Here is a 25,156-nt window from a genome sequence, read left to right on the forward strand (position 1 = left end):
GCCACTGTGTCACTCCATCTCTTTAAGGGTCCCCTTCTTTTCCACTGACCCTCTGCTTCGCCAAGCATGATGTCCTTCTCCAGGGTTGGTCCCTCCTGATAACATGTCCAAAGTATGTGTGATGAAATAACCTCATTCTTGGTTCTATGGAGCATTCTGGCTGTACTTCCTAGATAGATTTGTTCATTCTTCTGGCAGTCCATGGTATATTCAATATTCTTTACTGTAATTCAAAGGCATCAATCCTTCTATGGTTTCCTTTAATTCCTAGTCCAGTCTTTGTATGCGTATGAGGCAACTGAAAATACCATGGCTTGGGTCAGGCGCACTTTAGTCCTCAAAGTGATATCTATGCTTTTTAAGACTTTAAAGAGGTCTTTTGCAACACATTTGTCCAATGCAATACTTTACTTGATTTCTTGACAGCTACTTCCTTTGGTGTTGATTGTGGATCCAATTAAAATGAAATCGCTGACAACTTCAATATTTTATCTGTTTATCATGATGTTGCTTATTGGTCTTGTTGTAGGGATTTTTTTTTTTGATGTTGCAGTGTAATCCATACTAAAAGCTGTAGTCTTTGATCTTCATCAGTAAGGGCTTCAAGTCTTCTTCACTTTCAACAAGCAAGGTGCGTCATCTGCATATCACAGGTTGTTAATGAGGCTTCCTCCAATTCTGATGCTGCTTTTTTCTGCATATAGTCCAGCTTCTCTGATATTTGCTCAGCATACAGATTGAATAAGCATGGTGAAAGGACACAATCTTGTTTTTTGCCAGTACCTTCAGTGCAGCTTGTATTTCTTCATTCAATACCATTGGTTCTTGATCATGTGCTACTTCCTGAAATGGCTAAACACTGACCACTTCTTTTTAGTAGAGTGAATTTGTGTATTCCTTCCATCTTCTTTGGATACTTCCTGTGTTGCTCAATATTTTGCCCATAGAAGCCTTCAATATTGCAACTTAAGGCATGAATTTTTTCTTTAGTTCTTTCAGCTTGAGAAAAGCTGAGCAGGTTCTTCCTCTTTGGTTTTCTAACTTCAAGTCTTTGCACATTTCATTATAATACTTTACTTTGTCTTCTCTAGTCGCCCTTTGAAATCTTCTGTTCAGCTCTTTTACTTCATCATTTCTTCCATTTGCTTTAACTATTCTACATTCAAGAGCACGTTTCAGAGTCTTACATTTTGGTCTTTTCTTTCTTTTCTGTCTTTTTAATGACCTCTTGCTTTCTTCATGTATGATTGTGGGTCTTCCCACAAATCGTCTGGTCTTCAGTCATTAGTGTTCAATGCATCAAATCTGTTCTTGAAATGGTCTCTAAATTCAGGTGTGATATACTTAAGGTCATGTTTTGGCTCTTGTGGGCTTGTTTTAATTTTCTTCAGTTTTAACTTGAACTTGCATGTGAGCAGTTGATGGTCTGTTCCACAGTTGGCCCCTGGCCTTGTTCTGACTGATGATATTGAGCTTCTTCATTATCTCTTTCTATAGGCATAGTCAGTTTGATTCCTGGGTATTTCATCAAGGTCCATGTGCATAGATCGTTTTGTTGAAAAAACGTATTTCCAACAAATAAGTTATTGGTCTTGCAATATTCTAAAATGCGATCTCCAGCATCATTTCTATCACTAACGTCATATTTTACAACTACCAATCCTTCTTTGTTTCCATCTTTTGTGTTGCAATCACCAGTAATTATCAATGCATCTGACTGCATATTTGATCAATTTCAAATTGCAGAAGTTGGTAAAAATCTTCAGCTTCTTCATCTTTGGCCTTAGTGGTTGGTGCATAAATTTGATTAATAGTTGTATTAATTGGTCTTCCTTGTAGGCATGTGAATATCATCCTATCACTGACAGACAGTGTTGTACTTTAGGATAAATCTTAAAATGCTCTTTTTGACAATGAATCTAAAGCCCTACCTCTGCAATTTGTCATTCCAAACATAGTGGACCATATGACTGTCTGGCCAAAATGGCCAATACCAGTCCATTCCAGCTCACTAATGCCTAGGATATCGATCTTTATGCGTTCTATTTCATTTTTGATGACTTCCAATTTTCTAGATTTATACTTCATACATTCCATGTTCTGATTATTAATGGATGTTTGCAGCTGTTCTCATTTCGAGTTATGACATCTCAGCAAATGAAGGTCCCAAAAGCTTTACTCCATCCACATCATTAAAGTTGACTCTACTTTGAGGAGGCAGCTCTTCCCAGTCATATTTTGAGTGTCTTCCAACCCAAGGGTCTCATCTTCCAGCACTATAACAATGTTCTACTGCCATTCATAAGGTTTTCACTGGCCAGTTTACTCTGAAGTAGACTGTCAGTTCCTTTTCCTGTTAGTCTTGGTCTGGAATCTCTGCTGAAACTTGTCTGCCGTGAGTGACCTTGCTGGTATTTGAAATACTGGTGGCATATCTTTCAGCATCATAGCAACAGGCAAGCCACTATGGTATGAAAAACTAAGTGGTAGATTTTTATTTATAGGTTTTCTTTATTTATTACGGATTTGAGCCCTATTTACACTATATGTGTTGCAAATATCATCTCCTATTTTGTGGCTTGCACTTTCCCTTTGTTAATGTCATCTTTCAGAAAACAGAAGTTCTCCACTTTAATGTAGTACAAATTATCAATCTTTTCACTTATAAGTAGCACTTTCTATGTTCTCATTAAAAAATCTTTCCAACCATTGTGACTTATGATAAATTTGGTAATAATCTTTTCTGAGGAATTTATTCATTTTGTCTATATTTTCAATAGATAATAGAAAAAACTGTTCATAATATCCTCTCAGATTCTTAATGTCTGCAGTACCTACAATTCTATTTTTCATTTGTGTTAAGAGTTATTTGTATTTTTTTCTCTCTTCTTCAGTCTTGATAGCAGTTTCTCATTTTTGTTGGTCTTTTCAAAGATACAACTTTTGCTCCACTTCTTCTCTACTGTGCATTTGTTGTTCATATTTTTTTTAATTAATTTTCTCAGCTATTTTATATTATTTACTTCCTTCTTGGTTTATTTGATCTTTCTCTATTTTGAGAAGGAGGCTTAGAAAATTGCTTTTAAATCTGTTTTTTTTTTTTTCTGATATACCTATTTAAGGCTATCCATTTTCCTCAACCCATAATTTTGATATGTAGTGTCAAAAAAAAATAAAATAAAAATTTTATTTTTTAGTGTCTTCATTTTCATTCAGTTTTACATATTTCCTATATGCACAAGGATTTATTCTTTGATCCTTGGGTTATTTAGAAATGTATTGCCTAATTTCAAAACATGTAGAGATTTTCTAGTTGGCTTTACGTTACTGACATCTAGTTTGACTGCACTGTGGTCAGAGGACATATTCCGGAAAATTTTCATCTCTTAAAATGTCCAGCATGCAAATCTAATTTTCATAGATATTCTGTGTATAACTGAAAAGAAAATGTATTGTAGATATTGGGTACAGTGTTATCTATCTACAGCTTTTCCTGTTAGTTGTTCACAGAGCTTTTGTTTCTTTTAATTCTTCTCTATGAATTAGAATTCATTTATTTCTCCTTTTAATATCATAAAATGTATATTTACATTTTGGTGACATACAGAGTCACTGAGTGGCACAAATGTTAAGCACTTAATTAAAAAAAATTAGTGGCACAAATGTTAAGCACTTAATTACTAGTTAAAAAGTTAGTGCTTCAAACCAACCCAGAGGCACCTCAGAAGACAGACCTGGCAATTTGTTTCTGAAAGGTCACAGCTTTGAAAATCTTATAGAGCACTTATACTCTGCACACATGGGGTTGCCATGAGTTGGCATCGACTCAGTGACAACTACCAACAACAACATCATCGTGAGCCAAAACTATCATCATTATGAAATATTCCACTTTCTCTATAGTTTTGGGTTTTTTTTATCTTAAAAACTAATCTGCCTTCTATTAGTATAGTTACTCTAGCTTTATTTCTATTAATTACTGCATATTATATATTTTAACCTTTTACTATCAACTTTTATAAATGTATGTATTTTATGTATTTTATAAGCAGTATTTTTTTATGCATATTGCTGTTTTTCAAACAAATCTGAAAATCTTTGTATTTTAGTCCATTTATACTTAATGTAATTTTTAATATATTTGAGTTAAATTTAACATCTTACTCTTTACCTAATATTTGTCCCATCTGTTCTGTTTTTTTTTTCCTTACTTTTTTGTCTTCTTTAGGATTGCTTATCTTTAATCATCCTGGCCCCACATTTGCTTTATAGTAATTAAACACATTCTTTAATTTATTTTGCAGTCATTACCCCAGAGATTACAAATTGCACCCTTGAACTGCCAAAATCAAATATTTTTGGTATTTCTCCATTTACTCAGACAATGCAAAACTTTAGAACTGTGTTTCTTGAACTTTAAGTGCATGTAAATTGTCTTTGGATTTTGTTAAAATTCACATTCTGAATCAGTAGGCACAGGAAGGTACCTGATCTTGTTTATGGCTAACAAGTGCCCAGGCGATGGCAATGTGCTGGTCCATTGGTCACACTGAGCACTTTTTGCTAACCTCTCGACTCATTTATTTTAATTCTCTCTATATTTCAATCACACAGACATTATTATTGCTGTTGTTATTATGGTCTTTTTCATACTATCAGTCATTTAGACTTACTCAAATATTTATTGTTTTTATTACATTTTTCTTCAGCCCAAAGAATTCCTTTTAGTATTTCTTGTAGTGTAGCTTTCAGTATGGATTACAGTAAACACAAAGAAAATAAAAATCCTCACAATTGGACCAATAAGCAACATCAGGATAAATGGAGAGAAGATTGAGGTTGTCAAGGATTTCATTTTACTTGGATCCATAATCAACACCCTTGGAAGCAGCAGTCAAGAAATCAAATGACTGCAAAAGACCTCTTTAATGGGTTAAAAAGTAAAGATGTCATTTTGAGGACTACACCTGACCCAAGCCATGGTATTTTCAGTTGCCTCACATGCATGCGAAAGCCAGACAATGAATAAGGAAGACAGTAGAAGAACTGATGCCTTTGATCTATGGTGTTGGCAAAGAATATTGAATATACCATGGGCTGCCAGAAGCAGAGACAAATCTGTCTTGGAAGAAATACAGCCAGAATGCTCCTGAGAAGCAAGGATGGTGAGAATTCGTCTTTCTTAGTTTGGACATGTTATCAGGAGAGACCAGTCTCTGGAGAAGGACATCATGCTCGATAAAGCAGAGGGTCAGGGAAAGTGGAAGACCCTCAATGAGATGGATTTACACAGTGGCTGCAACAATGGGCTAAATATAGGAACAATTGTGAACACGGTACAGGATTGGGCAGTGTTTTATTCTGTTGTATATAGGTTCGCTATTAGTCGGAACTGACTCAATGGCACCTATCAACAACAGCAACATTCTTAGGTAAGGAAGAGTAAGCCCATTTCCAAATCACGTTTTCTGTTCACCTATATTACAGTAGTGTACATTTAATGTGATTATTATTTCAAAAATAATTCTTTAAAAGTTTAGGCTTGTGAGATGAACTTACCTAGAGTTTATTATATGTTTATATTATGATTTACTCTAGTTCTGTGAGAGCGAGCACAGGATAAATTCTCTTACTGGACATTTTCCACATAAATGTGATGAAAACGAAGCTCCACTCTCATTCAACAAATGGTAAGGAGTTTTTGTTGTTTGTTTCTGAACTGCGATATGCTTGAATTATTTCTTAAAACAGAGCTAGTCTAAGAAATTGATATCCTGGTGCTTATTCAAGTTTAAAGAGAGTATAAGAATAAGAAAGCAAATATTTTTCATCAGTGACTAAATATTTCAGTAGCAATATAAAACAAAAAAGGAAATATGCACATTAGAAATACCTAAGGACACAATAATAAATAGTCTAAAGATAGTAATAAAATAAAAATTTGAAAAGTAATGTGATTTCAAGGCTTTCATCTCTTGCTTAAATGCTTCAAATACTAATAGTATTAACAGTGCTGTACATTGGAATCACCAGGGAGGAAGCTTTTTGTTGTTTGCCATCGAGTCAATTCCAACTCATAGCGACCCTATAGGATGGAGTACAACTGCCCCATAGGGTTTCCGAGGAGCAGCTGGTGGGTTCAGACTGCTGACCTTTTGGTTACTGGCCTGAGCTCTTAAACCCTTCACCACCAGGGCTCCCAGGGAGCTTCTAAAACTACTAATGTCTGGGTTGTATCCCCAGAGACTGTAATTTAATTGAGCCTGTTCTCCAGTGTTACTCATTGTCATAATGCCAATTTGCTGACTTGGCATCCGTTCAGTCCTACTAGTTGCCCTTTCACCCAGTTTCTGACATAGCAGTTCCTGTTTTATCACACAATCTCTCAACAGTTGTGATCTCTAAGTGGACCTCCCAGCCATTCCCATAGTGTTTCCTATGATAAGAACACTGTTATTATTTTGTACCCTCTCTCTCCACATTTGTGATTACCCCTTGTTCTGCCCAGCCATGTTCCACAGGTACCTGTGTTAAGAATTTCACCTTTTTTCTTGCCCTAATGCCCTAGAGAGCTTTAAGGGCAAAAGCAATAAGATTTCACTGCGTGCTAGTTCAAAGGTCCCACACTGCTTGCCCTCTCCTACAATCCCAGCTTATTGTTTACTTGTCCCTGGATGCAACCCCCGATGTGGCCCTGAACTGAAGCATGCTATGATTTCCTCTTTGAAACCTGTGAGTAATAAATTCTACTTGTTTTCTGGCATTCCTGTGTGAATCTCACATTCTTGTGTCGTACTTGACAGTACATCCAAGATATCCACAGACTCCTTTGGGTCAAAATTAACACACCCATATCCACCCAATATTGAGAACCACTGCCCTAGATGGGCTGTCCTCCCACATACTTAATTCTCTGATATCATCTCCTATTTTTCCTCTAATCACCCTCTTTCAGTCATACTGGTCCTCTTGCTATTCCTCAACACACCAGGTACTCTCTTGCCTCAATCCCTTAGTTCCTTCTTTCTGCGTGGAACACTTTTTCCTGAGATATCCTCAGAGCTTATTTCTTTACTGTAGTGGGTTGAATTGCATCCCCCAGAAAGATATGTTCAAGTCCTACCATCAGTAGCTGTGCATGTGAAGTTATTTGGAAATAAAGTTTTGGCAGATGTAATCAAGTTAAGGTGAGGTCATACTAGATTAACCAACCAAACCTATTGCCATCAAGTCAATTCTGACTCACAGCGACCCTACAGGACAGAGTAGAACTGCCCCATAGGGTTTTCAAGGAACAGCTGGTAGATTCAAACTCCAATTTTTTGGTTAGCAGCCAAACACTGAACTACTGCACCACCAAGGTCCCATAATCAAGTATAGTGCTTGATAAATATTTATTGAATGGATAAACCCATTCTGAAGACAGTAAGTGTTGTACAAAATCTGCTTCCTATTATTACCCTGTCCCTCAGTATACTCTCAAAGTATCCATTGTTTTACTCCACTTACAAAATTCACAACCAAGGTGAAAACTTTTCTAGTCAATTTACCTCGGTCATACTTTTATCAGCAATCTAATTCTGCAACTCCAAACATTGCTTCTAACCAGAAGCTCTGTGCTTTATGAATCTGTCAGTTGAAGTCAAGAAATGACTTTATTCCCAGTCTTTTCATTAAACCTTCTCCCTACTCTCATTTCTGTTTATTTCAGGGCCTTTTCCATGTCTATCCTAGCCCTCCTTTTTCCCAATGGAGAAAAAAAAAATGTTTCTGTTATATTTTTATTTATCTTTCCTATCTTCTCACCTAAATTGTGATTACTCCATTCCATGGCAGTGCCAAGAAAGCAAGCATATTTGCATTCTCCACACACTTTTTTTTAAGCAGGGTTTAGATTTTTCTTTATTTTTTTTAAATTAACTGAATTTTGATTGGCAATAGATTATTCAAGACCTTTTTACCCACATGTATTTAGATTATTTTTCTCTAAGAGCAAGCTCCTTTCTGCAGAAAAATGATGAGAACATTCAATCACTCCTGAAATATAGAGTCACTAGAATTTAAGAAGCTTTTTAGCCTATTTTAGGAGCCCTGATGGCATAGTGGTTAAAAGCTCAGCTGCTAACCAAAAGGTCAGCAATTCAATCCCCCAGCAGCTCCTTGGAAACTCTATGGGGTAGTTCTACTCTGTCCTATAGAGTCTCTATGAATCAGAACCGACTTGACAGCTTCTAACGACAACCTACTTTTTTTTTTTTATTAACTTTTATTGAGCTTCAAGTGAACGTTTACAAATCAAGTCAGTCTGTCACATATAAGTTTATATACATCTTACTCCTTACTCCCACTTGCTCTCCCCCTAATGAGTCAGCCCTTCCAGTCTCTCCTTTCATGACAATTTTACAACAACCTATTTTAAAGCATTTCTTTTAAATGCCTATGGGTGGGGAGAGGTTTACATTATTTGAGAACATTCCAAAATGAATCACCCCAAAAGACTTAGCAGACAGAATGAAATGAATCTTGTATTCTGTCATGGGCACCCTAGAAGATCTACTTCCACTCCTACATCTTCCCTAAGCTGTTTCACCCTCTTTCTGCATCATTTTTCTCAGTTCTAAATTAGCTAATGCACATAAATACACTTCAAACAGCGTCAGGTATGAAGTAAATACTTTGTATGATAGTATTTATATTATTATTATTATGTGATCTATTCACCACTGCCATCGAGTGATCTATTAGGTCTCTTAAAATTTCTATCCCCAAAGAGATAGGGGTGTATGTCAACGTTGGTACAAAGTGTAAATTTCACTACCTACAGTGGTGAAGTTTTGCAAGGCAGGAAGACATGATTGCTAAAAAAAACTGAGTGCTGAATAGGGAAGGAAACCCAGGTCGCGTAGTGGTCAAGAGCTACAGCTGCTAACCAAAAGGTCGGCAGTTCAAATCCACCAGGTGCTCCTTGGAAGTCCTATGGAGCAGTTCTACTATGTCCTTTAGGATCACTATGAGTCAGAATCAACTCCATGGCAATGGGTTTTTTTTTTTTTTTTAATATACCTCTCATCATAAGAAGCCTTAGTGGTGCAGTGATTAAAGCGATTGACTGCTACTCGAAAAGTCAAAAGTTCAAATCCACCAGCAGTTCTATGGGAGAAAGATGTGACAGTCTGTTTCCACAGAGATTTACAGCCTTGGAAACCCTATGGGGTCACTATGAATTGGAATTGACTCAATGGTAGTGGGTTTTTGGTTTTTATACCTCTCACCACACACATTGCTAACCTGAAAACAGAAGCAAAATGTACAAGAGTAGTATATGTGGAAGAAAAGAAAGGAAGTCTGGGCTTATAAGCCAAAAACGCCACTCACGTTCCTAATTTATAATTTTAAGAGTAAAGAAGCACAGCGACCTTGCTAAAAAATAAAATTCAAAATGAGCTAAAAGTAATGACATAGGGAATAATTCACTTTCTCCATAGACACGGTTAATATTATAGTTTCTTAAAATTTAATCTTAAATAATCTTACAAAGACTTTTTTTATTAAAATACCCAGATTTTGTCTCAACAGAATTTTCAACTGAGAAAGAAAAATCCCCTACTCTTTCCACTCTCCTGATTTTCCCTAACTTAACAACATAATTATCTTAGTAAAGATTGAACAAAGTATCATGGGTTATTTACTAGATTTTACTTGTCTACAGAATTTTTTTTTTCCTCAGTGATCAATGGCTTCTATAAATGAGAATTAATGGACTCTTTCTTCTTCTTGGTTTTATGTCCCAGAAACAATGAGCTTTTACCAGAAACAGCTTCCCATTAGAGTCTTTTACAATTACCTGTGTCTAGGGGTATGGTATATTTTTGACTGAAAAACAGTCTCCATATTTTAAACTTGAGGACAATAAAAAGACAATGAGAATGAGAATTCTGTTACTAACAAAAAATAGCTATTTAGCTTTTTGTTTTCTCCAAGGACTTGTTTACCAATATGTAGTTAATAAAAAAGGAAGATGCTCAATAATTAGTAGCAAACTTAGGTTTATTTTGAGACACTTCTTTTTCTTGTATTCAGGTCTATAAGACAGAAAACAAAGAACGGCTTATTCCTTCATCTTTTATTACAATAGAAAGTAATTTGACTGTAGGTACATTATAGAAAGCCTTTAGCTTCATAATTAAGTTTAAATAGCTCCAACTGAACCAAAAAGACCTTTGGAAAACATTTTTCAGCAAATATGGGGAAAAAAAAGAAAACCTGGGGCTCTAATTAGGCTATCTCTCACACACACATACATACACACACACACATTCTTAATAATTATAGAGCAGAAGAAACATAGCTATGGGAAATTCAAGCTTTTTCCCAGTGCACTTATAGGATAAAAGAAAATTTGATCAGTCTCAATGCAGAATAAAACAATTAGTTTTGGTGGGTAATGAATAATGAAATATACATAGATACAGCTTCCAAAACATCAACACATAAAATCTCTCAGGAGCTATTCTACAGCTCAGCTGTGGACATGCCAGTGTTTAATGCATACATTTCTAAATTTAGTAGATATAATATTATGGGGAAAATACAGACCTAACATCTAAATTTGAATAAATAAATCATAAAAATAATAAGTCATTCCTTTTTCCTGTACTGCTCAACCTGCCTTAGCTCAGGCCTTACTGGATTCAAATATTAAGTAGAGACTTATGTGGCTTTTCTCATGAGAAGACGGCAAAGTAGAAAACAGAAAATTGTTGAGACTTTTTTTTTAAAGCACATGCATTTCAGACTAAGCAGTTTTTCAGACAGAAATAAATTATGGGGCTCAGAAATGTTCGGAAATATTAGAATATTTTTATAACTTACAGAGTGACTTAAGTAAATTTTGGCTTTCTCCCCTACATAACACGGTATAGATCAGAAGAAAATAGTTTCTATATGTCCTGTTCATACAATGGGGACATGAGAAAATGTATCACTGATATTGCTAACACATGGAATCTTCATTTTTCAGTGTATCGGTTACTTTCTAGAACTAGAGCAAGTACTGTGTAAAGTAATATGTCCTTTAGTCTTAGAGGAAACTAAATATTTGTTCACAAAAACAGAAATATATGAGTAGTATGTTCTTGACCATGAAAAGTGAAAGCAGATTTCAAAACAGATTGTAAGCACGGTGGAACTGGAACCCTCTTATTTTGCTGGTATGACTGTTGATTAACATAACCCGTTACAAGGAGCCCTGGTGGTGCAGTGGTTAACAGCTCGGCTGTTAACCAAATGGCTGGTAGTTTGAATCCACCAGCTGCTCCTTGGAAACCCTATGGGACAGTTCTACTCGACAGCAATGTCTCCTTTTTTTTTTTTTTGGAGGAGGGGGATGAGGGTTAGAAAACAATTAGGCACAATGCATTAGGGGTCATTAAGTAACTAATTGGAAACCGTGGTGGCGTAGTGGTTAAGTGCTACGGCTGCTAACCAAAGGGTCAACGGTTCGAATCCGCCAGGTGCTCCTTGGAAACTCTATGGGACAGAGTAGAATTTCTCTTGGAAATTCTACTCTGTCCTACAGGGTCCCTATGAGTCGCAATCGACTCGACGTCACTGGGTTTTTTTTTTTTTTCAAGTAACTAATTAAACCAAAATTGCCTTTTTAGAATTTATCCTAAAGAAATAATTGAAAATAATATTTTTGATCTAAGAAAGAGATGTCCTCGAAATTATGACAGTGGCATTTTGACGGGCATATACGTCCCTGGGTGGTCCAAATGGTTAACGTGCTCAGCTGCTAACGGAAAGGTTGGAAGTTCAAGTCCATGGAATGAAGGCCTGGAGATTTGCTTCACAAAAATCAGCCACTCGAAGCCCTATGGAGCACAGTTCTACTCTGACACACAAGGGTCGCTGTGAGTTGACTTCAGAGCAATGGGTACTAATAACCTCTTTGTGGGAAATGGGCTTCTCAGAACTCAAATTGTTTGAACACACAGGAACACTGACTCTGCTCTTTACCCTACTCTACCCCCAAATCCTTTAGGAATGCCCTACTGATGCCAAGTTTAGCTTAAGAGTTAAAATAATCCGGTAATTTTGAAAATCCCCTTAAATGGAAACATACAGATTATTTGTCTAAATTCTTCTTAAGTGGAAACATAAACCCAGGTATTAAAAACACTCTGGCATGAACTTTTCTGATGAGTTGCAATTCTACCATACCCAGACAAAATCAAAAGTAACTTAATCCTTCACTCTACCACCCACCCCCTTATCACCTCTGAAGGCTAATGGAAGTATTACTGAAATATGCTGTATCTGCCCCTGCTGTGTAGATACTTCAATCCAATTCTCCAGTTCCCATCAGTAAATATTGGAAAAACTTAATTTAACATTATAGTTGGTGTATGTGTGTGCATATATGTATGTGTGTGGTCTTTAACTGGCCAAAAAAAAGAAGAAAGCTGCCTTGAAAGCTGGCCCAATCAGGCTGCAATTCAGATAACTGTAGTTTTATATTATAATACAAATGAAAATAGAGAAGTTCAAGTCCAAAGTTACAAAAAGTCTGTAAAATTTCATAACCTCTACACATCCCAATAACTAAAAAACAAACAAAAAAACCTCATAACTCTTTTTCTCTCTTTAATCAAATTTGGTTAAAACTTATATTTGGCATTTTTCTGAAAAGTTTTAAAATATTCCAGAGGCACTGAAAACAGAATTCTGAGAAAGTTTAATACCTCTTCTGGGGTAGGATATTACCAGCTTCATCTAAAAGAAAAAGGAATCAAATTGTGTTCGAGATGGTTATGAAAGTAGCAAAGTCAGAAAAAACTGCATTGCACACTGTGGTCGAAATTCTAGAAAATTCTAGAACAGCAATGCTTCTTTATAAGAGGAATTAATTCATGAATAGAAATCCTGAGGGTGGTATTGTCTTTTTCTCCTTACAGGAAACCCTTGTTTGTTTATTTGTTTTTCTAGCAATTAAGTTCTCTGTGGGAAAATTGATATGATAGTTAATTCAATGTTAGAGTCAGCCTGAGACCCACTTGCTTTCTTCTCCCTTTTTGCTCCAAAGAAAACAAAAGACTCCTACTCCTCTAAATTCTTCACTGCACCTTTACCTCACCTCAACTCACTGCCAGAATCTTTAATGCAAGGATTTAAAACAATGAGATGAAGAATGATCATTTCCATGAATAAACAAAGTCACAGTATAAAATTAGCTGTGCCAAAACAAACAAAAACAGGCAAAGAAATGAAAATAAAAACTAGAAATCTGGAGTGAAGTTGTTAATTTTTTTTTATCTCATTTTACACTGCTCATGTGTCCACTGTCCAAATAGTCATCTTCCACCTTTTTTTCATGTCTATTAAATTATCTTTTAAATCCCTGAAACACAGTGTAAGAACTGAAGGCAATTCAATACATTTCAAATTTATGAAATGTCACTAAAAGTCAGAATCAATGCAACGGCAGCGGGTTTGGGCTTGCTTGTGATTAAAGAAATAAATAATTACTGTAGGAAAAAGATGAAGTATTCTTATTTTTAGTATGACATTAATATTCTAAATTTCTAGACAGATTTACTAAGTCACCATCTGTCATCCCAGTGGCCCAACAGCATAAATTCTCCAGAAGTGAAATCTTTCTTCATCACTGGCTTCAACCTTCCTATTGATCAAACTGATTTTGAGGGTAACTCTTTACAGTGGCTTACAAATATAATTCTCAATTTAATAATGGCCTCGAAACGGTAGAAAGGCTGTATAATGCGTGGTTAAGAGCATGGATTCTGAAGCAGACTGCTTGGGTTTAAAATGGGGTTCCACCAATTATTGTCTGTGTAACATTAGGCAAGCATGCCAGTTACACATTTATTGTGCCTCAGCTCCAAATCCACCCTTCTTTGTCCTGCATTGAGACACTGGAACTCGACCCTGTAAACGTTTCTCCTGGAATAGTTAGTACAATGTCAGGCTTTGTCAGTAGAAAGCACAGGAGAGATACTGCAAAGCAGAGCAAAGGAAGGAGCTTTTCTTTCTGGTTCCAGTGTGCTTTTATTTTTTATTCCTGTGGCATAACTGCCAGTGAGGGAGACTCAATTACAACCACCCCCCAGGCAGTTTTGTAGGAACTCTGGTGGATGACTTCTTCCTCACCAGTGATGGCCCACCAGCCATTGACTAAATGTGGCCCATGGCACCTCAGTATACTTACCCACTATCCAATGGGTCACATTCACAGCCCTTCCTATAAGGTCAGAATCTCAGGATTGGAATGTTGGGGAGAATGAGTTCACCCATGTTTGTTCTTTCTGGGTTCTCTGCCTCAGCCATAGAGATAGTAGCTGCTCCCCACATTTGCTCTTCCTTCTTCTTTATTGTTTTCTTTTACCTCTTGATGTAGTTAACCACTTTTTACTGATTAATACTTCTTTACATTAAATTTTTTTTGTTCTAATTACTAGTGGGGTTGTTTCTATGTCCTAAATGGATGGACACTAACTGATTGATAAGAAAGTCTTTAAAATGAGAGTAATGGTGGTGCCTATTCTTGTATTGTTCTGATGGCTAAAAGAGTTTATACATATAAAACTCTTAAACCAAATATACATTTGGTAACAGTCTTAATGTATATCAGAGACAGAACTGTTAATCCCTAGCAGAACTTTCAATAGATACTCTTCTAATTGAGCAAAAAAAAAAAAAAAGGAAAGAAAAATTCTTTAAGCAATTCCTGCTTAGTAATTATCTACCTTCTGTGGAATATTTTCTCCAATTCCCTAGAATTATGACTGTGCTTTGTTGATACCTCTGTTATGGCTTTAATTATAATACAAGGCTACTAAAGTATATCTTATCTAACAGACAAAATTTACCGAGAGAAAGGATCTTACTTTACTCTTTATTGAAGCTCTTGGTATAGAGTAGATGCTCAATAAATGTTTTTGGTGAGTCATAGCATGGTTACTTTGCAAATTTATCAGAACTCATGCCCCTGATTTTTCTCATCATTCTGATTCATGCCCTGCATGGATTGCTAACAGAGTCTTCCAATTTGGTGTTCCATCACAACTCATGAATATGTTCACGTTCCTCCATTGTCTTGACTGTAAACAATCTTGGGTTTCACTTCAGGTATGGGTTATCAAGAAAATGGGATACTCCTGTAACCTTCTCTCTTATCCTTCTTCATTATCTTCAACAGTACAGTTCATTAAACTCTCTTGCAAAGCTTTATCCACTGACACCCCTTCCTTTCTTTTCTTTATTAATTTTCCAGAAATACTAAGATAACTTTAAAATCATATAGATATAATTCAGTATGCATACTTTGGAAAAGAGATATTTCATCTTCAAAAGGAGAAACTGAAAGGAGGCTCTCAAAGACTAAAGAACAAATATAATTATCCATGATCTACAGTTTTGTCACCAATTATTCATTGGTGTACTGTAGTTTGAAAGAAGAACATACTTAAGTATTATACAGTCCTCTGCCATACATAAGGCCTGCGAAAATCTCTTGCCATTCTGCCGAACAAATATAATATAAATTACTGACATCACATCACATATCATAACCTTCCTCTCAGTCAGTGTCCCTTCCTAAACTTAAGCCCAGTAAAAAAAAAAAAAGATACTAAATTCCATAAAGAATACCCTATAATTGCCTATCAGACAAATTTGCAAACACACTAAGAAAGTTGTTTTTCTTTCCTTCATATAAAGCCATGGGCCTTTCCAAGAATAACATACATAGCTTTGCCCTCATTAAAATTAAGCTCCAACTTACTGAACAGGTGATCAGATGAAGTATCCATAAGTGAGTTTTAAGTTAATTTATGAAAAGAATTCTCCATAAGTGAGCTCAAGTACTTCCCAGAGATTTCTAAGGTTAATTTTAGTGATAATTTAAAGCCTTTAACCACACTTTTGCCTCCAATTACATTCTCTTCAATGTCTTCTACTCTTCTAATTCTGGTGATGCAGTATTTGATTAGAAGAAAAAAATGTTTAATAACAGAAATAAGGTAAGGGTGGTTAACCCTTAAAAACTCATAAATCATTTAACCTGCTGCTTTTCACTCCTCGGCATCCATCATAACCACATACACACACACACACACACACACACACACACACCTTAAACTAAAACCAAACCAAACCCGTTGCCGTCGAGCTGATTCCGACTCATAGCGACCCTATAGGATAGAGTAGAACTGCCCCATACAGTTTCCAAGGAAGTGCCTGGTGGATTCAAACTGCCGACCTTTTGGTTAGCAGCCTTAGCTCTTAACCACGATGCTACCAGGGTTTCCACAGACACCTTAGAAAAGGTTATTATAAATGCAGGGCACACATTCCAAATAAAATAAATATACACTAACACAATATGAAATAGGCACATAGCTATATACTCTCATAAAAGAACGATGTCTTTAATAAAGCATGTTTAATTAAAAGTTTTTAACATAATTCTCAATCCAGAATGCTTCCCTCCATATCATCTTTGATAAATGTGTTGGTTATTATAAAGATGCCACTTTCCACTCACTATATGTGTCGCTTAATAAGGAAACATGACTTCAGAGTATATGATTTACCTCATTTCTACATGTAAATATTTTCATTTTTTTTAAATAGGGAGTAAGAAAATGCAGTGTAACGGTTTTCAGGCAACATTTTTAATATTGATCATTTATTAATTGTGACCTGGGGTAGGGATGGTCAGAGAGAAACACCAATTAGTGTTAAAATGACAAATAAATGCAGGCATGAGGCACATGGCTTCAGTGTGCCTGCAGAACCTATAAATGGTTAGATTGCCAAAACACCCATTCCGCTATTTGGGAACTATTTTTTATAACTATCTTTCTGTCTCCTTTTTTGTCAGAGAATTAGCCACACTCCATGTGACTAAAATAATTATGTATTAAATGTAAACATAAAGTTTTAGAATCAAGTTTTAAATTTTTGACTGGATTTAGTCACCTTCTCAAACTTAATTATTTTTTTGAACTCCTGGGTTATTCTGAAACATGAATTTTATTACATGTTCATTTGAAGTACCATATTAAATTAATAGAGAATTGAGTTTTTATAGAGTTTTAAAAATGTGTACAATAATTATATATATATTTTTTTAATTCCGAGGGCACTGGCTGGGTTTGGGTATGATTAAAAAAATTGAAGGTGACTATTTTGGTCACAGAGGTAGACAGACTCTCCTCCATATTATTGAAGGAGAGGTCTAAGACATAGACCATGATACATAATATTTTTTACCTATAAAAAAATGTTTTAGGTTTCAAGAACATGTGATAAAATCTACATCCCAGAGTTAGGCATTAACGAGCTATATTCCAGAGGGACTCTAGTATGTTTTGTATTTTTTATCGAGAAGAACTAACAGTTGTGATGTTTAAAATTACAACATTCATAAGAAAACTTACCTTCATTTTGTATGCTGGTATCTGGAAGTGACTTAATTGAAATTTCACATTCTTGGGAAATACCGATGTCATCGAGAGCAACTGTAGCATTTGATGATAAAACAGTAGCTTCGAAAATTAACTATAGTTACAGAAAGATAAAATTATAAAAAGGTTTCCATAAAAGTAAATGTCTTACAATTACACTTCTTTGTTTAAAGAAATTCATTTGCATCTGTCCTAGCTACCAATCTAATTTTAGAAAATTGTTTTGACCAGAACATTCAAATTATAAATGTATAAATTCGTAACCGCTTTGACAGCAACTTACCTAACCTTGATATCTTAGATAACCTTGTTGCAATTAAAAGTCGTAACATTCATCACCACTGAAGGGCTGCCTTCCCACTGGAGCCATTAAGAGTCATATGCATTTAAATTGAGCTCTTTGGGGTAATCATCTGTGTGGTTTACAACTCAATGTAATTGAGATACGAATTCATTTGTAGAGGGTCTTCTGGCAGCAACAATTTATTTCCATACGAGAATATTGAAATACATATATTATGCATACATACACAGAAACATACTTAGGGAGGTAAAAGCACAATCAATAACGACACTCAGTGGTTCATAATGTGCATATGCTAAAGCCCTCTAAGTCATCTATTTAAGTTTAGTTTATTCTAACGTTCTGAATAATGACTGATATAAGTTGTTTTCTTTCTTGTTAATCACTCACATTATTATGTTGTTATTCCATAATCTTAAAAAGGAAGGAAAGAAGGAAGGCAGGGAGGGAGGGAGGAAGAAAGGGAGGAAGGAATGGAGGGAGGGAGGAAGGGAGGAAAGAAAGAAATTATGTCTGGAGCCTTAAGAACATATAGCAGGACCAACCAGTCCACAACCCAGTTACTAGATAAATCTTCATTTTATTACGGAGGATCTCTAACTTCAAGGATCTTATAATTTTGTCATTATGACACATTATAACTAAAGTACATAAGTGCTATGGAAAAGATGTATACAGTACTTAAGCCCTTTGCTATGGAGTCTATTCCGACTCATAGTGACGCGATAGGACAGAGTAGAACTGCCCTGTAGGGTTTCCAAGGAACGGTTGGTGGATTTGAACTGTCGACGCTTTTTGGTTAGCAGCCGAGTTCTTAACCACTGTACCACCAGGGTTCCATATAGAGTACTAGAAAGACATAAAAAAAAAAAAAAAAGAAAAGAAAACCTTCCTTATTATTTTTTTGCCAGGAGTGCTATTTGAAGATTTGGGAAAATACTGGTGGTGAGGTAGTATTAAATCTTAGTTATAATTACTGTAAGATTTAGTTACTTCAAGAAATTGAGGTAACAGTCCAAGCAAAAGCATAGAGACGTGAAAGTAAATGCTGTATCAAAAAAACTTGAGGTGGGCGTAGTAACAGTATAGTATTTTAAGTGAACAACACATTAATGGAATAATACATGAAAAGACCAATTGTGTGAATTGCTGCAGCCACACTGGAGAGCAACTTGATGGAACCTATTTAAAAGAAAAATGGCATGATCTACAAATTTAACCCATGTCTCAGTGTTTACTCTGCAGGAATGTTGACAATCAATGCTAGTTATGTTAGCAAATTAGTGGAACCACTTAAGTGTTCAATAAATAAATGGCCATATAGGCTACAGAATACTATGCAAGAGTTAAAAATAATGTCTATCTTTATATGTTAATATGAAAAAATGTTGCTTGTCTTTAAGTAAAAAATTAAATTATGGAAGAAAATTTATAGTATGATATATATTACCTTCTAAGTAACATCATACTATAAAACACAATCATCTAGATTTCTAGATTTTTTTTTTCTGTGGAGCATACATACATATTAAATAATTATAAAATAGACTGGAAGTAAAATGAACTAGTATCAATAGTTACCTCAAGATAAAGATTGTAATGAGAGGTTAGGGTGGTCAAGAAAAACTATTGCTTTGTGTGCAATTTTTCATATTATATAATGAAATGCATATAATTTTAATAATTAAAAAAATGCTGATTAGAGCTGGTGTCTGTTGAGTTTTGGCCAGCTAAGAAACTTGGCCTTTATACTACAGACTGAAACAAATCTACACAGGTTATAAAGCAGAATTTTGATTAAATTTATACAAGCATGGTAATTTAGAAATATACTATTTTTAGACAGCTTTAAGATAATTTCCCTTCCATTCATTATTGTAGTATATTTAGCATTGAAGTCAATTAAAATACTGACACAAAATTCTTCAGACTGATTAAATAAGCATTTGTTGAGTACTACTTTTGATTTGTTTTTACATTTGATGGCCTGTGGTACTCAAGGAAAAACTGGAGAAAAGACAGAACATTTAGGACATTTCTTGAGGCCCCAGAGAGGCACATACTCTTATCCTTTGAACTGATTGACTGGGCCCTGGCATGAGTTGAAGTGAATCTATGAGACAGAGCCCTTAAGATACAAGTATATGACTTTGCCCAAACAGAATCACCACACTTTTTTAGATATTTGTATTAAAATACAGGCATAAAAACAACTTTCAAAACCAAATAAAAATGATATTAGGCAATCTATACCTCTGCTTCCTTACTTTTATGTAATTAAATTCAGGACCATATAATGAAAGATTATAATTCTACCATTAATTTTAAAAAAAGGTCACTTCCTCTTAAATATATGTGTGTGTGTATATGTATATATAAATATATATCTTGTACCTGTAAATAATTTTCATCTAATCATTCTGAAATCATCTTGGCTATTCCTACATCAATTGCTTGTTTTAATCAAGCAGATGGTTTGGGTTGTGATCAAAGGCAGTTCTTTTTGGGAACTACAGTATCAATTAATAATCAGTAAGTAAGAAAGGGGTTGTTCAAAAGCTATACTTCAACCATGGATCAGAAACTCATAAGATTTCCAAGGTAATATGAGAATTTATATTTTAAATCAAATGCAAATATCTTTCCTTTCTGTATCTATTTTTTCAGGATCTGGCTGGTCCTTGTCTTATTTACTTTAGGTTATATTTTACCACTTCTGAGTGAACAAAATAATTTCTTGGTTTTGCTTTTGAGAATGACAAAATCTTATAAATTCTAAAAAGATGAAATGATTACTTTTTACCTATGCAAATCGAAGGGAAGCTTTTCCAGAGAAATATTCTGCTAGCATATTTAATTTTTTTCTTTGATTTCTTATTTTAAAAAAGAATGACAAATAAGTAAAATCAACTGATCTTTGACAAAGGAGCAAAGGCATTCAATGGAGAAAGGAAAGTCTTTTAAATTAATGGTGCTGGGACAACTGAACATCCACAAACAAAAAAACATTTATCAAGACACAGACCTTACACCTCTGCCCAAAATTAATTCAGAATAGATCACAGACCTAAATGTAATACACAAAACTTCTAGAGGACGACATGGAAGAAAATCTAAGTGACCCTGGGTTTGGCAATGACATTTTAGATATAATACCAAAAGCACAATCCATGAAAGAAAAAAAAAATTGATAAGTTAGACTTCACTGAAATTAAAAAGGTCTGCTCTGCAAAAGACACTGTTAAGAAAATGAAAAGACAAGCTGCAGGCTGAGAGTGAAGCATATAACTGGTAAAGGGTACATATTGAAAATAAACAGAGAACTCTTAAAACGCAACCATAAGGAAAAAAAGAAATTAAAATACGGTCAAAATATCTGAACAGAAACTTCACTAAGAAGAAACACAGATTGCCCAAGGAGACAAAAGATGCTGAATATGTATGTCATTAGGGAATTGCAAATTAAAAAAACAGTGAGATACTATTACACATCTATTTGAAGGACTAAAATCCAAAACACTGACAATACCAAATTCTGGTGACAATGTGGAGCAACAGGAACTCTGATTTATTGCTGGTGCAAACGTAAAGCCACTTTGGAAGACAATCTGTCACTTCTTATAAAGTTAAACATAATCTTATCATATGATGCAGCAATCAAGCTCCTATGAGTTGAAAACTTATGTACACACACACAAAAAGAAACCTGCACAGGCATGTTTATAACATCTTTATCCTTAATTGCCAAATTTGGAAGCAGCCAAGATGTCCTCCAATAAGTAAATGGGTAAACAAACTGTGGTACATTGATATAATGAAATATTATTCAGTGATTAAAAAAATGAGCTATCAAATTACAGAAAGGCATGAAGGAATCTTAAACGTATATTGCTAAGTGAAAGATGCCGGTTTGAAAAGACTCTATACTATATGATTCCAACTATATTGCAATCTAGAAGTTTGGGGAGGAGGGGACGGGGGTGGGAAGAATAACTGGCACACAGGAGACTTTTAAGGCAGTGGAAGTGTTCTCTATGATACTGTAATGGCAGACACACGTCATTATGCATTTGTCACAGCCCAGAGAACTATATGACACAAAGAGTGATCTTAATGTAAACTGTGGACTTTAGTTGATAATAATGTATCAATATTGGTTCATTAATCACAGCAAGTGTATTACGTCAGAGCAAGATATTTACAATAGGGGAAACTGTATGGAAAGGGGCTACATAGGAGTTGTCTGTACTTTTTGCTCAATTTTTATGTAAACCTAAAAGTGCTCTAAAAAATCTCTTAAAAATAGTAAGAGATAAAATGAAAATACACATTTAAGAGAAAAATACAGAAAACTGGAATATAATAAGAGAAGCAGAGAAAAATTGGAATACAATTTTTTGAAGAAACACACTGATATCAATAATAAAAGCAACAGCAAGTTTCTACTGAGAACTTACTAGATGCCAGGCACATTCACTTGTTTTAACCCTGTGAACATTGTGCTATTTCTATTCTCATTTTACAGGTGAGGAACTAGGAGCTTATAGAGGTGAAATAATTGGTTGAAGGTCACATACTTAGTACGAAAAACATGTAATCTGAGCCATTCATGATTATGCTACACTGTATCACTATAACAAAATAAAGAGATCATGGGTCCATAGAAGATGCTGTAGAACATGGCTGCCTGGTGAACCAAGATTTAATGAAGCCCTAGATTACGAAGGCCGTGGACATAGCAACTTTACAGTGACTAACCCAGCTGTTACTTCTGTATTATAAATCTTACCCTTCATTTAATCTTCAAATAATGTTAGGAAATTGTTATTGATTTACACCACTGACTTTGATACGGAGTGAACATGATATCAATCATTGAGGAAAATTTACCAAAAGGGTCATTTTAAGATGAAATCTTAAATACGATACAATTATATTTTAAGAGAAAGCTCAAAGAAAGTAGATCAACTGGGAATCAATGGACAGTACTCAGAGAAAGTGCCACTTTTATATATTAAAACTGAAAATAACTATCAGGAAAGAAAGAAATTATAAATTAAATGAACATATTTTGGTAAACATTTTTAACAAATCAAATAAACAGGCTAAATTAAAACACATTGAAAAGAATGCTATTAACTATATGAGTCGGAAGCCCTGGTGGTGCGGTGGTTAAGAGCTCAGCTGCTAACCAAAAGGTTGGCAGTTTGAATCTACCTGCCGCTCCTTGGAACCCCTATGGGACAGTTCTGCTCTATCCTGTAGGGTTGCTATGAGTCAGAATCGACATAATGGCAACAGGTTTGGTTTGTTTTTTGGTATATGACTCATACTCTTCCAATAAAACCTCACAGAAAATGGAAGGAAAATTGAAGTTTTAATTTGCTGTTCTCGATAGAATAAACACCAAGTCTATCACTTTCTACCTATCTAGAGACACTTATTTCCTAGGAAACTAGGTATATTCTGAGATTTTGTGGAAACATCAGGGGATCAAAGCAAACTCTTTGTACTCTGTCGTGATGTCTAAAATTGACATCAAGAGGAGAGAATCAGAATGTCCAGGCTCAAAGGGAACACAGAGGTCATCTAGTTCAACACTTTTCTCCACTCCCAATATTTAGACTGGCTTGGACTACACTGTATGAGTATGTTCAGAGTTTAGTCCACTGAACCGATGGCTAAACCACTGCCGTTGGTGCCCATAAATGATCCAGTATACTAAACTTGAGGTGCCCAAATCCTAGCCTGTTTCTAAGAAGATAAACTTTAAACATTTGAGTAATTAAAAGGTAGATTGACTACTTGTAACATATATGGTGATAAAAGAATGAATCAGAACTACACTTAGCCAGATTCCTCATGCATAATATTCATACTTTTAAAAATATACTCAGAAAAAATGTGGTTAAAACCAACATAGTATTAGCATTTTTTTTTTTTTTCTACAGAGAACAAAAAATGGATGGGAAGGGGTACAAAGAAGACAATGCTACATCTTTCTAAGTAAGTATGACAAAACATTCACAGTTACTCCTGGTGGCACAGTGGTTAACAATTTTACTGCTAATCAAAAGGTTAAGCATTAGACTGCTAACCAAAAGGTTTTCCTGGAAGCCATATGGGGCAGTTCAACTTTGTCCTTCCTATAAGGTCACTATGAGTCCGAATTGACTCAACGGCAATGGTTTTGGGTTTTTTTTTTTTTTTTTTTTGGTATATTTCCTATATTTTTGAAATACTTGATAATAAATGTATAATATCATTTTATTAAGCAATTGTGTGTGTGCGTGTGTTCTGTGTGTGTGTGTATGTGTGTGTGTGATCTAGACTGATTTACAACAGAATGCTAACCTAGGTTCACAATTCCTTGCCTAAAACCCTTGGGGACAGATGGTTGTTGAAATTTGGAAGTCTAGAATGTTAACATAATGCATAAATAACACCATCAGGGATGTGGAGCAGCACTCTACCAGACAACTCATCACTAAGTGAACTACCGAAGGACTTCACATCACATCAGATCAGGTAAGGTTTTGACCCTAAAATAAGTATTGCTTTCAAAATTTTAATTTTCTGAATTGCTGAGAAGAAATTGTGGACCTGTAAAGGTCTTCTCGAGGATGATACTTGAGGGAATTGTTCTTTTTATTTATTTGTAGTTTATAAAACAAACATGTGCTACAGCCAACTTTCAAGTAAGAGAATTAAGAAGAAGGAAAGGGAAGCACAGACTCCTCAGAGGTGAATTAAACATGGCTAACCAGTCCCTGGTAGCGCAAATGATTAATGCACTAACTGAAAGGTTGGAGGTTCGAGTCCACCCAGAGGTGCCTTGGAAGAAAGGCCTGGCAGCCAACTTCCAAAAATCAGCCACTGAAAATGCTATGGAGCACAGTTCTACTCTGACACACATGGAGTCACCATGAGTTAGAACTGTCTCCACAGCAACTGGTGAAGGCCCAGAAAGGACCCGGAATCCTTTACCTTCTGTGCTGGTTAATTTTATGTGTTCACTTGGCTAGCCTATGGTTCCCAGTGGTTTGGCCAAACACTAGTCTAGTTGCTGTTCCATAATGCAATCTAATATAAATTACAATGTAACTGCCCTCCATAATTAATACAATTCAATCAATTAGTTGAGGTCATACCAATATTAGGTGGATCCTAAACCTAATCACTTCTGAGTTACAAAAAGAGCAGAATAGACACAGAAACATTCATGCTGGGGAAGACAACATGTGAGGAGCATCTGTAAGTCAAGGAATACCAAGGAACCAAGGATAGCCCAGGGCTACCGACAAGGAAGGAATCAGCATAACCTAGACCCTGATTTGGACTTTTGGCCTCCAGAACTGTGAGA

The 25,156-nt window shown here is 35.3% G+C and overlaps 1 protein-coding gene across 1 annotated transcript in view; it reads right to left on the reverse strand.

Annotated features, from left to right (window-relative positions):
* The window catches only part of MALRD1 (MAM and LDL receptor class A domain containing 1), a 958,969-nt gene that overhangs the window by 781,800 nt on the left and 152,013 nt on the right, over nucleotides 1–25,156 (reverse strand). The window contains exon 14 of the mRNA XM_049881884.1: nucleotides 17,463–17,583. Within this exon, the coding sequence (XP_049737841.1) occupies nucleotides 17,463–17,583 (121 nt within the window). The remainder of the gene's footprint in view (nucleotides 1–17,462; nucleotides 17,584–25,156) is intronic.

The sequence above is a fragment of the Elephas maximus genome, chromosome 4, assembly GCF_024166365.1.
Source record: "Elephas maximus indicus isolate mEleMax1 chromosome 4, mEleMax1 primary haplotype, whole genome shotgun sequence".
Lineage (NCBI taxonomy): Eukaryota > Metazoa > Chordata > Mammalia > Proboscidea > Elephantidae > Elephas > Elephas maximus.